Below are 12,603 nucleotides of genomic sequence, written 5' to 3' on the forward strand. Positions count from 1 at the left end.
CCCTGACACACTAACAACTCCCCGCCCCATTGTGTTATGCAAATAAGGGACCCAATAACCCCGCCTGCCTGGGTAACTGTGGATCAGTCCCCCTCGGGTTATGCAAATAATTGCCCGTGTCCCGCCCCACTCTGTTATGCCAATAAGACTGTGGCCCCGCCCCCTGCCTCGGAGTCTGCGCGGAGCAGCAAGCCCGGCGGTCCAGACTTCATCTCCGTGTCCGCCTGCTTGACCAGCGGTCTGTCTGACTGTTCTGCGGCTCCGGGATCATCTAGACGGAGCGAAGGTTCTAGCGCCAGCGGCCTAGACAGGGTGAGGGAGACGCGTGGGCGCCCCTCTTCCCAGACCCGGTAGCTGCTCAGCCCAGATACGCAGGTCCAGACCGGGGACATGGGTCCTTCCGATCGGTTCCCTGCGGGTCACTTGCGGGGGGTGGGGGGGGGGGGGGATTGCTAGAGGGAGGGGAGGCGGTGATCTCGGGCTTTAGATGGGGTTGGGGGAGGGGAACCTGGAGAGGGACACCTCTCCCCCACCCCCACCCCCCACCCCGCAAGGGCCCTCAAGAGCCTGGCCACAGTGCTGCGAGGATGACTGTGAGTGAATGATGGTGTGGCCGCCGGTGTTGGTGTGTGATTGTGTAACTGGTTGTGTGGCTATCTGGCTGTGATGGATTCGGGTGTGTCGACTGATGTGTGTGTGTGTATGTGTGTGTGTGTGTGAGGGGGGGTAGCGCACACACCAGCAAGATCATTAGCTAGCTTCCTTAGGGTGTCTGACTGCTTGCACTGTGTGTGTGTGTGTGTGCATGTGTGTGTGTGTCTAGGTGTCTAGTTGGGTGGTGAATATCATTCTGTGGTTACTGTTGTGTTCCTTCTGATGGTGTGTGGATGTTTTGCAATCGGGCAGGTGTCTGATCCTACCTGCCTTTTGTATGTGTGTGGCTGTAAGTCTGTTTCACATATATACCTGACCATGTGGCTGAGGTAGGTTGTGGGTGGTACCCTGTCTCTCCTATGACTGTGGAGAGGGTGTTCATGTGTGTGAGTGTCATCGAGGACCTTGTAACTGGGGGTGTGACCCTGTGACCCTGTGACCCGTTCTGTGGCTCTCATTGTGTAGAGTGACTCTGCCGTGACTACATGTGCTGGCAACCTTGAGTCTATGGTGGTGACTGTATCAGGGTAAGGGTTTGTTGGGGGCTGGGGTGTCTGTCTGACTAGTGTTTGAGGGGGTCTGTTCCATCCGTGTGGGTGTCTATGACAGGCCGTATGCAAACTGTGTGTGTGTGTGTGTGTGTGTGTGTGTTTAGGAGTACCGGTGATTTGTGTGAATGAGCAAATCTGGTTTGCTCAACATGAAGCAGGCTCTGCACACAGGATGCTTGGATCTTGCTGTGAAATGGATGGATGGGTCTCATGTTCTGAGATGTCTGTGTGTGCGGTGTGTGGATGGGAGCCGTGGCTGGGTTATATCCTGTGAGAGTACCCATGTAAGTGAATCTGTCACTCCAATATGTCACTCTGGAGTAGGTCTCAATGGAGCCCTGGATGCACAGTGCCTACCCTCTTCTGCCTGGCCCTCAGTTTCCGCATCCATGCAGTGGAGATGAGTGCTCTTGCCCTGCTGGCCTCCAGGAGTGGCTGTGAGTTGCTGTCCATCGAGGTGGATGCCTGTAGGAAGCCCTAGGGTGCTTTCACAGGTGAGACCAGGTGTGACTATGGGTAAAAGCTGGCTTGACTGTATCAGCTACTGATGCCTTGGGGGTTGAAGTTAGATTTAGGGGGTTGGTGAAAAGAGATGGAGGGTGGGGGAAAGGCAGCTGGCCTGGGAGGATGGGGTGGGGGCAGGGCAGCTGGAAGAGGGGGAGTATCTGGCTATCAGCCCACAGCAGATACCACAAGCCATAGGGGGTGGAGGGTGGGGTAGGGGTGGGGGATGGGGTGGAAGAGACTTAGAGGAGTGAGAGGGCAAGAAGCATGGGATCTCCTGGGAAAAGAAGATGAAAGTCCCTAAAATATGACTAAGGTGGGTACCAAGGAGAGAGGCACCCTTCTTTAAAGCTGGAAGTGTCTCCTCTCAAAACTGGTTAAAAGGCATGGGATTGCCGGGCGCGGTGCCATATGCCTTTAATCCCAGCACTCGGGAGGCAGAGGCAGGTGGGTTGCTATGGGTTTGAGGCCAGCCTGGTCTACAAAGCAAGTCCAGGACAGCCAAAGATACACACACACACACAGAAACCCTGTCTTGAAAAGCCAAAAAAAGAAAAAGAAAAAAGGTATGGCATCTATAGAATTTCTTTAATAGAAGGTAGAGAGAAAAGACTACTATAGAATCTTTTGAGAGAACCAGCTGTTGCAGGTTGCTCCCTGACTCAGGTCATCTGGCTGGGCAGCAAATGCCTTCTCCTGCAAAGCCGTCCCTAGCCCTCGTTTTATTTATTTTAGGACACAAGGTCCTCTCTGACTTCTATATGAATTATGTGGTGCGTGCACGAGCATGCACACATGCCTGCCTGCACACACACACAAAAGTAATAAATGTAACTAAAGGAAAAAAAAAAAGTCTTAGGTCTCTGTTGTAGAGGAGGCCCTGACGTCCAGTGAGCAGGGACAGGGGCCAGCAGGGTGGGACTGGATTGCGGAGCATGGCCAGGTTAAAGAGCAGGCTCGCAAGCCCAGGATGCCTCACTTGCTCAGTGGTGTGCCCCCGGAGTTCCTGCTCCTTCTCCCTCCACAGGCCCAGCCTTCGCCATGGCTGGAGGGAGACCTCACCTGAAGCGGAGTTTCTCCATCATCCCCTGCTTCGTCTTCGTGGAGGTGAGGACCTCAGAGCCGCTCTGAGAAAGTACTCCTGGTTTCCGGTTCGTCCTGCTGTTCTGCCCAGCCTGGCTCCCTGCTCCTGGCCCAGCCCTTTCCCATACTCTTTTCCCACCTTCCTGGCTCCACTCCAGTCCTAGCATCACTCTCTCTGAATGGGACCAAAAATGTTGTCTCTGAATCCCCATTCTGCCCTGACCTATCACATTTTGGGACTTTGCATGCCTGCGCTTCCATTTCCTCATCTCTAAAGTGGGCATAATTAACAGGACATGGTGATTCCTATGTGTAACCTCAGCATCTGGGAGACGGAAGGAGAAGAATTTCAGGGAAGAGTCAAGGCCAACCTGGGCTACATGAGACTCCATCAGAGAGAGAGAGAGAGAGAGAGAGAGAGAGAGAGAGAGAGAGAGAGAGGGCAGGGCAGAAAGAGGGGCAGCCATTGTAATGCGTATTTGTAATCCTAACATTTAGGTGGCAGAGGCAGAAGAATGTCTTTAAATTCAAGACCAGTCCATATACTTAGGCTAGGTAGGACTACAGAGTAAGATCCTGTCTCAAAACAAACAAGCCAGATGTGGTCCCACACACCTTTAATCACAGCACTTGAGAGGCGAAAGGCATGTGTATATTCCGATGACCTCCGTGCCTCCTGGACGACAATGAGTTCCAGGCCAGCACGGAAACTCTGTCTCAAATAAAACTTTATGATTTCCAAGACAGTCTGAGATACATAATGAGACAATCTAAAAAATAATAAGTAAATAAATAGATAAATAAAAAATGGATTGAAGCCAAGCACGGTGGTGCACGCCTGTAAATCCCAGCACTCATGGAGGCAGAGGCAGGCAGATCGCTGTGAGTTCAAGGTCAGCCTAGTCTACAAAGCGAGCCCAGGACAGCCAAGGCTACACAGAGAAACTGTTTTGAAAAAGCAAAAAGCAAAGCTGGGAATGGTGGTACACCCCTTTAATCCCAGAACTCAGGAGGCAGAGGCAGGAGAAACTCTGAGTTCAAGGCCAGCCTGGTGTGCAAAGTGAGTCTAGGACAACCAAGGTAACACAGAGAAACCCTGTCTCGAAAAAAACAAAAGAAAACAAAAACTGGGGTTGAGTATGTGGCCCAGTTGATAGAAACTTGCCTAGCTTGAAACAAGCCGTGGATTCTATCCTTTTGTAACCCCAGTACTAGGGAGGTGGACGCTGGAGGATCAGGAGTCACCCCCAGTTCCATAGTGACATAGTGACATCCTGGCCTACATGAGGCCATGTCGAAAACAAAACAAAAGCCCATCAGACACAGGAAAACAGGGCACCCTGGCTACAGTTGCTGGAAAGGTTACAATGTGGTAACTCAGTAACTTCTTCCGCCCTCTGCTTTTGTCTCCATCCTCCTCCCCCTCCACCACTCTCTTTCCCCTTCCTGTCCCTGACCTCACTGCCTCTGACCTCCTCCTGTCTCTTTCTGCTTCTCCTGGGGTCTGACTGGCTGCAGTCCGTGTTGCTGGGCATCGTGGTCCTGCTTGCGTACCGCCTGGAGTTCACGGACACCTTCCCTGTGCACACCCAGGGCTTCTTCTGCTATGACAGCGCTTATGCCAAGCCGTACCCGGGCCCTGAGGCAACCAGCCGAGCACCTCCCGCCCTCATCTACGCCCTGGTCACTGCTGGGCCCACCTTAACGGTGAGATGGTGTGGGTCACCCAGGTCAGATGCCAGGCAGTAGAACCTCCCAGAACCCAAGGAGGCCAGGTTGCGGCTGGTGGAGTCCTGGCCTTGAAGACCCCATCTTGGTCTTGTCCACAGATCCTGCTGGGGGAGCTGGCACGTGCCTTCTTTCCTGCTCCGCCCTCTGCCCGTCCCATCAGTGGGGAGAGCACCATTGTGTCCGGGGCCTGCTGCCGCTTCAGCCCCCCACTGCGGAGGCTAGTCCGTTTCCTCGGTGAGAGATGCAGCCTGGGGTCAGTCCAATGGTCTTGGGGAGGGAGGTGAGTTCAGGGACAAAGGGATAATATGGTCCAGTTCTACCTTAAAAATAATCTCAGGCCAGGGAATCAAGATGGCTCAGTGGTCACAGGTGCTTGAGACTTTGATTACCCAGATCCACGTGGTCAAAGGAGAGAATCAATTCTTGAGCTGTTCTCTGACTGCACTCAAGGTGTGGCACGCGCACACATGTACACATGTGCACACACACATAGAAACAGGCATGCACACACACAGACACACACACTCAGATGCACGCACACACATAGATACATTCATAGATGCATATACATAGACACACATACATGTACCCACACATAGATCCAGGCATACTCACACACATACACAGAGACAAAGACATAGGCATGTACATGCACGCATGAATAATAGAAATTCTTTTTTTAAAGCCAGAAATGGCACACATCTGTTGTCCCAGAGATGGAAGATGGGAGGTGGAGACAGGCGGACTCATGGGAGCTTTGGACTGCCCAATCTGGCCTACTTGGCAAAATTATAGGCCTGTGAGAAGCTCTGTCTCAAAATGTGAAGGTGTGAGAGGCATGACACCTGAGATTGTCCACTGACACCCCCCCGTAACAACATATGCACTTGTACACAAAGAATTCAAGCCTGTATGGTGGTGCACATCTGTAACCCCAGAACTTGGAAGGCTGTGGTAGGAAGATCTCAAGTTTGGAAGCTAGCCTGGGCTACAAAGTAAGTCAATATCTTAAAGCAACAACAACAAAAGCAGGCTGTGTGGGTTGGCACATTCCTATAATTTCGAAGGTTCTGGTCAAGGGCTGAAAAGATGGCTCAGTGATTGGGAGTGCTTTGTTGCTCTTGCAGAGGACCAGGGTTGAGGTCCTAGCACCCACATCAGAAGCTCCCGTTCGCCTCCATGGGCACCTACATCCATGTGGTATACATAAACCTACAGAGGCACACATGCATGCACATAAAAATAATAAGTAAATCTTTTTTAAATTTTTTTTTAAGTTCAGGCTAATCTGAAAGTTCTAAATATCAAGTTTAAGGCCAGTTAGGGCTACACATCTGGACTGCCTGTGGAGGAGTGGGGCTGGGAAAAGGGACGTGCCAGTCAGAGGGTTCAGTGGTATAGGCACTGCACCTGCTCCCAAGCCTGATGGTCTGAGTTCAATCCCTAGGGCATAGATGCTGAAAGGACAGACGTATAGGTCTGTCACACATTGCCCTCTGACCTCTGACACATAAATAAATGTAATTCTTTGAATTTAAAAAAAAAAAAAATATATATATATATATATATGGAAGAGAAGGGGGAGGAGGAGGAATCATTCCAATAAGGTCTTTTTAGGTGGTCCAAGTTCCTGATGCAGTGGCGTTGAGGGGTCCCAGGGTAGCTGTGATGAAGTCAGGTAGGGCCTGCCCCTGACACACTGTATTTCTTAGAGACAGACTATGTGTATATACTATAGTGAGGACCCGATGGTGGCACCAAATGTAAGGGGACTTCACCCAATTATCATAGGGCCCTAGATTGGCTTTAGTGGCCATCCTAGGAATAGCAGGACAACTGAGAGCAGGGACTTGTCTAAAGAAGCTTGCGACCAAGCTGACAACCTGAGCTCCATTTCAGGAACCCATTTAGTAGAACTAAATCCTGTAGCCTATCCCCTGATCTCCACACAGCGGTGCCCACACAAACAGATACACCCCCAAATAAATACATGTTTTAAAAAAATTTTTTTCCTGAGAGGGTTTCTGTGTAGCCCTAGCTGTTCTGGAACTCTCAAGAACTCAGAGGTGTGCCTACCTTTGTCTCCAGAGTGCCACAGACACCCTGAAGAAAATATTTTATCAGACACAGACAGCAGGCTTAATGGAACCCTGTGGGCACTCGGGAGGGGTCCAGTGAAAGGAACTTGACCTCTTTCCTCCCGTTCGCCAGGGGTGTACTCTTTTGGCCTCTTCACCACGACCATCTTTGCAAATGCGGGACAGGTGGTGACCGGTAACCCCACACCTCACTTCCTGTCGGTGTGTCGCCCCAACTACACGGCCCTGGGGTGCCCACCACCGTCTCCTGACCGACCAGGGCCTGACCGCTTCGTCACGGACCAGAGCGCCTGTGCAGGCAGCCCCAGTTTGGTGGCTGCCGCGCGTCGCGCCTTTCCCTGCAAGGACGCGGCCCTGTGTGCCTACGCTGTCACCTATACTGCGGTGAGGCCCTGGGGCAGCTGCCTGGGGTCTGGAAATGGGGGGGCCCTTGACTTGAGGGAGGTCTGGGAAGGAGGCCACACCCTCGTGGTGCATCCTAGACCTGCGGGCTTGACTACTCCTCTATTGTACTGGACTCCGCCCATTGGCGTCGCTGAGAGGCTGCTGGCCCTGAGTAGTGGCTGGGAGACTAAGCTAGGCTTTGACTCCGCCTCCTGAAGTCCTCGTCCCTCCCCTTTGTTGAAGAGGTCACGCCCCTGACTCTAAACGGTTCTAATTTGGTGCGTTTCCTTTCTCCTGGGCTTTGTTGCTTCGATTTCTTTCCTTTTCCTGGCCTCTGGAATGACTGATATGTCTCTGTCGTTCCCGTCCCCCAGCCCCGCCCCCGACCACTTCTGTAGCCCCGTGAGGTTCTAAGGCCACCTCTGGAGCTCCTGGACTTTGCCCCCTTGACCCTGATTCGACTCCCTAGGTCATGTTTTAATGTTTTAATGGCAGCGAGCATCTTTCCTCGTCCTGGGGAAGCCTGTTCCATAAGTCCTCACCCGTCCTTTTTGGCACTCTGGCCATACCACCTGCATGCAGAACCCCTGGGGAGCTTTGAAGCCCCTCTCCTGCCATTCCAATTCCAGGCACCCCTTCTCTCTGTGTGGTCACATCTTCACCTCTGCACTGCCCCGCTGAGTGTCCACTTGCTCCGATCCTGGAGCCGCCTTCACCCTCAAGCCTCCCATGCTCTGAGCTGAAAGGCGTGGGTTCATCCTCTGAACAGTTTGATTCCCACAGATGTACGTGACCCTAGTGTTCCGCGTGAAGGGCTCCCGCCTGGTGAAACCTTCCCTCTGCCTGGCCCTGCTGTGCCCCGCCTTCCTGGTGGGCGTGGTCCGTGTGGCAGAGTATCGCAACCACTGGTCGGATGTGCTGGCTGGCTTTCTGACAGGGGCGGCTATCGCCACCTTTCTGGTGAGTCCCCCGCCCATCCATCTCTGTATAGAAGACCTCTCCCCAGGCCCCTGAAGCGAGAGGCAGAATTGCTCAATGATGCTGATGGTACAGGTGCTGTGTGACCTGGGCAGGGGAGTTGTCTTTTACTTTGACCCTGACTGCTTGCTTGTTCTCGTGTGTGAAATGGGTTGAAAGGTCCTACCATGGAGGGCAAAATTTAAAGGGATGCGACACCACTCTGCAGTTGAGATAAATACTATTTTTCGGGCTAAAGTGCTTGCCTTTCAAGCATGAACATTTGAGTTCAGCGCTCCAGCGTCCATGTAAAGCTGGAAGTGGTGTGTTTGTCATCTCCGCACCAGGGAGGCAGAGGCAGGATGATTCCTGCGGTTCACTGCCAGCCAGTTTAGTCTAATCTGGGAGCTGCAGGCCAGGGAGTGGCTCTGTCTCAGAAAGCAAGGTGGACCAGTCCTGAGGAATGATAGCCCAGGTTGACCCCTACCTTTCACACACACCAACCTGTGCCCTCCACAAGCACATGAACACACCTGCATAGACACTCATGCACCTCCACATACACAGACATGCATAACCACCTGTGCATTTACATATGTACATACATATTTAAAAGATTAGTTTTAATTTTGTGTGAGTGTCTTGCATGGAGTGTGTGTGTGTGTGTGTGTGTGTGTGTGTGTGTGTGTGTGTGTTAGCTGAAGAGGCCAGTGTACTGGGACAGGAGTTGCAAATAGCTGTGAGCTACCATGTGGCTGCTAGAAACAGAATGCAGGTCCTCTGCAGAAGCAGTCAGTGCTCTTAACCACAGAGCCACTTTCCCAGACCCCTAAATACATTTTTTGAAGTATATTTTGGCCAGGCATGGTGGCACATCCCTTTAATCCCAGCACTTGGGTAGCAAAGGCAAGATCTCTTGAGTTTGAGGCCATCTTGGTCTACAGGGTCTCACAATGCAGGGCCGATTGTTGTGGAAATGTGATGCCTAAACCAGTTGGCCTTGAATTCACAGAGATCTGCCTACTGCTGCCTCCCAAGTGCTGGGACTAAAGTTGTACACCAAATAAAATAAAATAAAATAAAGTTGTACACCACCACTTCCGGAGGGTCTGTTGGGTTTGTTTGTTTGCTTGCTTGTTTGCTTGCTTGCTTGCTTTTTGAAACAAGCTCTCATGTAGCTCAGGCTGTCCTTGAACTTGCTATCTCAAGCATAACTTTGTCCTTCTGATCCTCCTGCCACATCTCCCTAGTGCTGGGGTCACAGACATGCCCCACCAATGCCCTGCTTTTGTGGTACTGGAGGTGGAACCCAGGGCTTCATGAATGATAGGCAAGCATTCTCTGGAGTGAGCTGTAACTCAGGTCCTCGTAAAACATTTGAGGAAAGGGCTGGCGAGAAAGCTCAGCTAGTAAAGGCGATTGCCACCTAAGCTGAGATGCCATCCTGGGTCACAACTGGTAAGAGGTACTAAGTGCAGTGTGTGGTGGGTGACCCTCCCACAAATTGAGTAGTAATAATAAAAAGTAAGAATATTTCTGTAACATTAACAAGAGATATTCATGGCTGGAGAAATAGCACAGCATTTAAGAACATTGGTCCTTTTGCAAAGGACCTGAGTTCAGTTCCCAGCACAAACATCTGTAACTCCAGTTCCAGAGGATCTAATGCCCTCTTTTGGCCTCGTTGGCTACCAGGCAAGCAGGTGGTGCACTGACATACATGTAAAACACTCATAGAAAATAAAAAGAAAGAAATATTTTAAAACACAATATTCAGCTGGGTGTGGTGGTGCATGCCTTTAATCCCAGCACTCAGGAGGCAAAGGCAGGCAGATTGCTCTGAGTTCGAGGTCAGCCTGGTCTACAAAGGAAGTCCAGGACAGCCAGGACTACACAGAGAAACCCTGTCTCCAAAAAAAAAAAAAAAAAGGTTTTGGAGCTGGGCTTGGTGGTGCACGCCTTTAATCCCAGCACTTGGGAGGCAGAGGCAGGCAGATCGCTGTGAGTTTGAGGCCAGCCTAGTCTACAAGCCAAGGCTACACAGAGAAACCCTGTCTCAGAAAAACAAAAAACAATATTCATGCCAAATCATTGCAGTATACTAAATGTCAAACAAATGCAGCGTGGTGGTGCACACCTCTAATCCCAGCACCTGGGGAAGGTGTAGGTAGATCTCTGTCGCATTCAAGGCCAGCCAGGTCTACACAGAGTTCCAGGACATCCATAGAGAGACTCTGTCTCAAAAAATCAATGAATAAGTAAAAAGTAAAATTATAAAGGAAGGTTATATGTCTCTAGAAATCAGATCTTCAGTTTCTATCTGAAAAATGGAGAGGGTGTTTTCATAATTCTTGTGTTGCTGATCTCAAGCCTCAACTTGCTCCTGTCTCTCTGGCCTAGGTCACCTGTGTCGTGCACAATTTCCAGAGCCGACCCTCCTCTGGTCGAAGGCTCTCCCCCTGGGAGGACCTGAGCCAGGCCCCCACCATGGACAGCCCCCTCGAAAAGTTAAGTGTGGCCCAGGTAAGGGGGCCCAGGAGCTGCTCTGGGCTGGAGAGGGTGGTGGCTGGAGGAGGCCAGTGAGGTAGGAAATCAGGTGACACATGTCCCCTTGTCTCAAAAGAGGGGGTAGAGGAGCCACCCAGCTCCGGGGGTGAAGTAGGAAGAAAGCCTTAATGAGTGGACGACTACCCTCTCCTCTCCCTCCCAAAGTTACATCCTTAATCTGTAGATCTCTTGCATTTTTCTATCGGGGCGGCTGGCTTTTGAGCCATTTTTTAACTGTGAGTTGCGGGGTCCTGGGATCCTCTAGCCCCTCCCCTCTTATTTTTTGTCTCAGGAACCCGAGACCTGCAGGCCGCAGCATTCGACACCGGCACGGCTCACCCCATCCAGTAAGTGTTGGAGAAGTTGGGGGGAAGGGTAAATAGGAGCTCTTCCAGGTGGGCAGAGGGCTCACCTGGCTTATGTGCCACTTGCTCAGGTTTGCTAACCTCTTGATCTCCGACTGTCATCTCCAGAGCCGCAGAACTGTGCCCGCCGTGGCCACCTGATTCCCAGCTGTGTGTCCTCCAGGGCCCCAGCGATGTGCTCCTCGCCCCGTGTGCCCCGCCCTCGACTGAGGTCTGAGCCAACGCCCCTGCCGCTGCCACTGCCCCTGCCCGCACCGACTCCCAGCCAGGGTCCCTCGCCTTCCTCCCCTGGACCCGGGGGCCCAGGCGGGGGAGGTGGGCGTGGCCGGAAGCTGCTGCTGCCCACGCCCCTGCTGCGGGACTTGTACACCCTCAGTGGACTCCATCCCTCCCCTTTTCACCGTGACAACTTCAGTCCTTATCTCTTTGCCAGCCGCGACCACCTGCTGTGAGATTCACCACCTAAAATCTACCCAGTGTCCCCTGTTTCCCCCTGCCACGCGTGCGTGTGCCACATGAGTGCTAAAGGCCCCTGCCCTCCAAACCAGTCAGGCCCAGTGTCAAAAGATGGCTGGATGGACACTTCGAGGGGGGAAATCTCTTGGCTGCTCTTTGGCCTCCTGGGACATCTGGGTAGGCAAAAAATAACCAGGTGGGCCCATGTCCGTAGGATTGCCCTTTAAACGGCTGATGTTTGACCCACCTGGCCGTTGCCTAGCCAATGAGAGCTCCAAGTTCTCAGAATTCAACCCAAGAGTTTACAAAAATTTATGGGAACCTCTTCTTAGCTTCCTCAAGCAAGAGGGGCAACTCCAGCGAGTGTTCAGCATCTAAACAGCCAATAGGAGCCCTTGGCTTTCAGAATTGCCAATGGAGGGTGGGAATGATTCCAGTCAATGGCGGACCGCCCGTGTCAACGGCAAGGAGGGCTATCCAGACTCTCCCCAGGATCCTAGAGTCCAGCTGGAGGGTGGGGAGCAGGCTCCCCCATAGCAGCGTCCTGCGGCACCCCTTCCCTTGTAGCCCTTCCCCCAGGTGCACCATTTCACGCCCTCCAACTCCCTACTTAAGTAGGGCTGGCCCCAGTTCACAGGTTTTGGAGCTCCGGGTGCTGTCCCCCTTGGCTGTACCCAGGGCACCCAAACCTTCTATTATTTCTTAGGGCTGTGGAAAAAGACTTTATTTTTTTGGGACCCACCCTTCTTCTTCACACTGTCCCCTATGCCTCAGCCTCATGCAGTTGTGCCATCTTGGGGGGCATGGGTGGAGCAGAAGGGGGTTACCCTACCCTGAATAGCCAAAGGCAGTGGGCAGATGAGACACTGTCCCCCTCCCCTGCCCCCCTCATCTTTAATAAAGACCTGTTTGTAACAGAAGTTTGGCCACCTGCCTGCCTCCCCCGAGTGCTAGAAGATGGGGGAGATGGTAACACTGGCTCTAGATGGCTGTGACTGTGGATGTGGGTGGGCTGTCACAGTGTATCCAAGGACAAATGTGGAGGTGGTGGTGGCCATGCCACCAGTGACATGGGTCCAAATCCGAGGTCAGGGTTAGGGATGTGCTTGCCTAGCCAGCATCCATCCCTAGTATCCCTGTAGTCAAGGCACTGGCTGGGGGTGGGGGCAGGGGGACAGAGAGACCTGGAATTCAGCCTTATCTTTGGCCGCAGAGCAAAAGTCTGAGATCAGTTTTGGTTACCCAAGACCCTGCCACCCACCCCCACAAAAG

General features: G+C 52.4%; 1 protein-coding gene across 4 annotated transcripts; it reads left to right on the forward strand.

Annotated features, from left to right (window-relative positions):
• The first annotated feature begins 1,331 nt into the window (after window positions 1–1,331).
• On the forward strand, window positions 1,332–12,272 carry Plppr2 (phospholipid phosphatase related 2). Of its 4 annotated transcripts, none has more exons than XM_051156057.1 (9): window positions 1,332–1,699; window positions 2,737–2,816; window positions 4,386–4,499; window positions 4,622–4,757; window positions 6,735–7,006; window positions 7,790–7,966; window positions 10,364–10,486; window positions 10,803–10,857; window positions 10,984–12,272. In XM_051156057.1, the coding sequence occupies exons 2-9, from the start codon at window positions 2,751–2,753 to the stop codon at window positions 11,325–11,327; spliced, it is 1,287 nt and encodes a 428-aa protein (XP_051012014.1). In that variant the 5' UTR covers window positions 1,332–1,699; window positions 2,737–2,750; the 3' UTR covers window positions 11,328–12,272. The 4 variants fall into 4 exon arrangements, with proteins under 4 accessions (XP_051012014.1, XP_051012016.1, XP_051012013.1 ...); XM_051156059.1 differs by having other exon boundaries at window positions 10,364–10,470; window positions 10,984–11,148; XM_051156056.1 differs by having other exon boundaries at window positions 1,343–1,699; window positions 4,311–4,499; window positions 10,984–12,271.
• The last annotated feature ends 331 nt before the right edge of the window (window positions 12,273–12,603 follow it).

This window comes from Acomys russatus, chromosome 14, assembly GCF_903995435.1.
Source record: "Acomys russatus chromosome 14, mAcoRus1.1, whole genome shotgun sequence".
Lineage (NCBI taxonomy): Eukaryota > Metazoa > Chordata > Mammalia > Rodentia > Muridae > Acomys > Acomys russatus.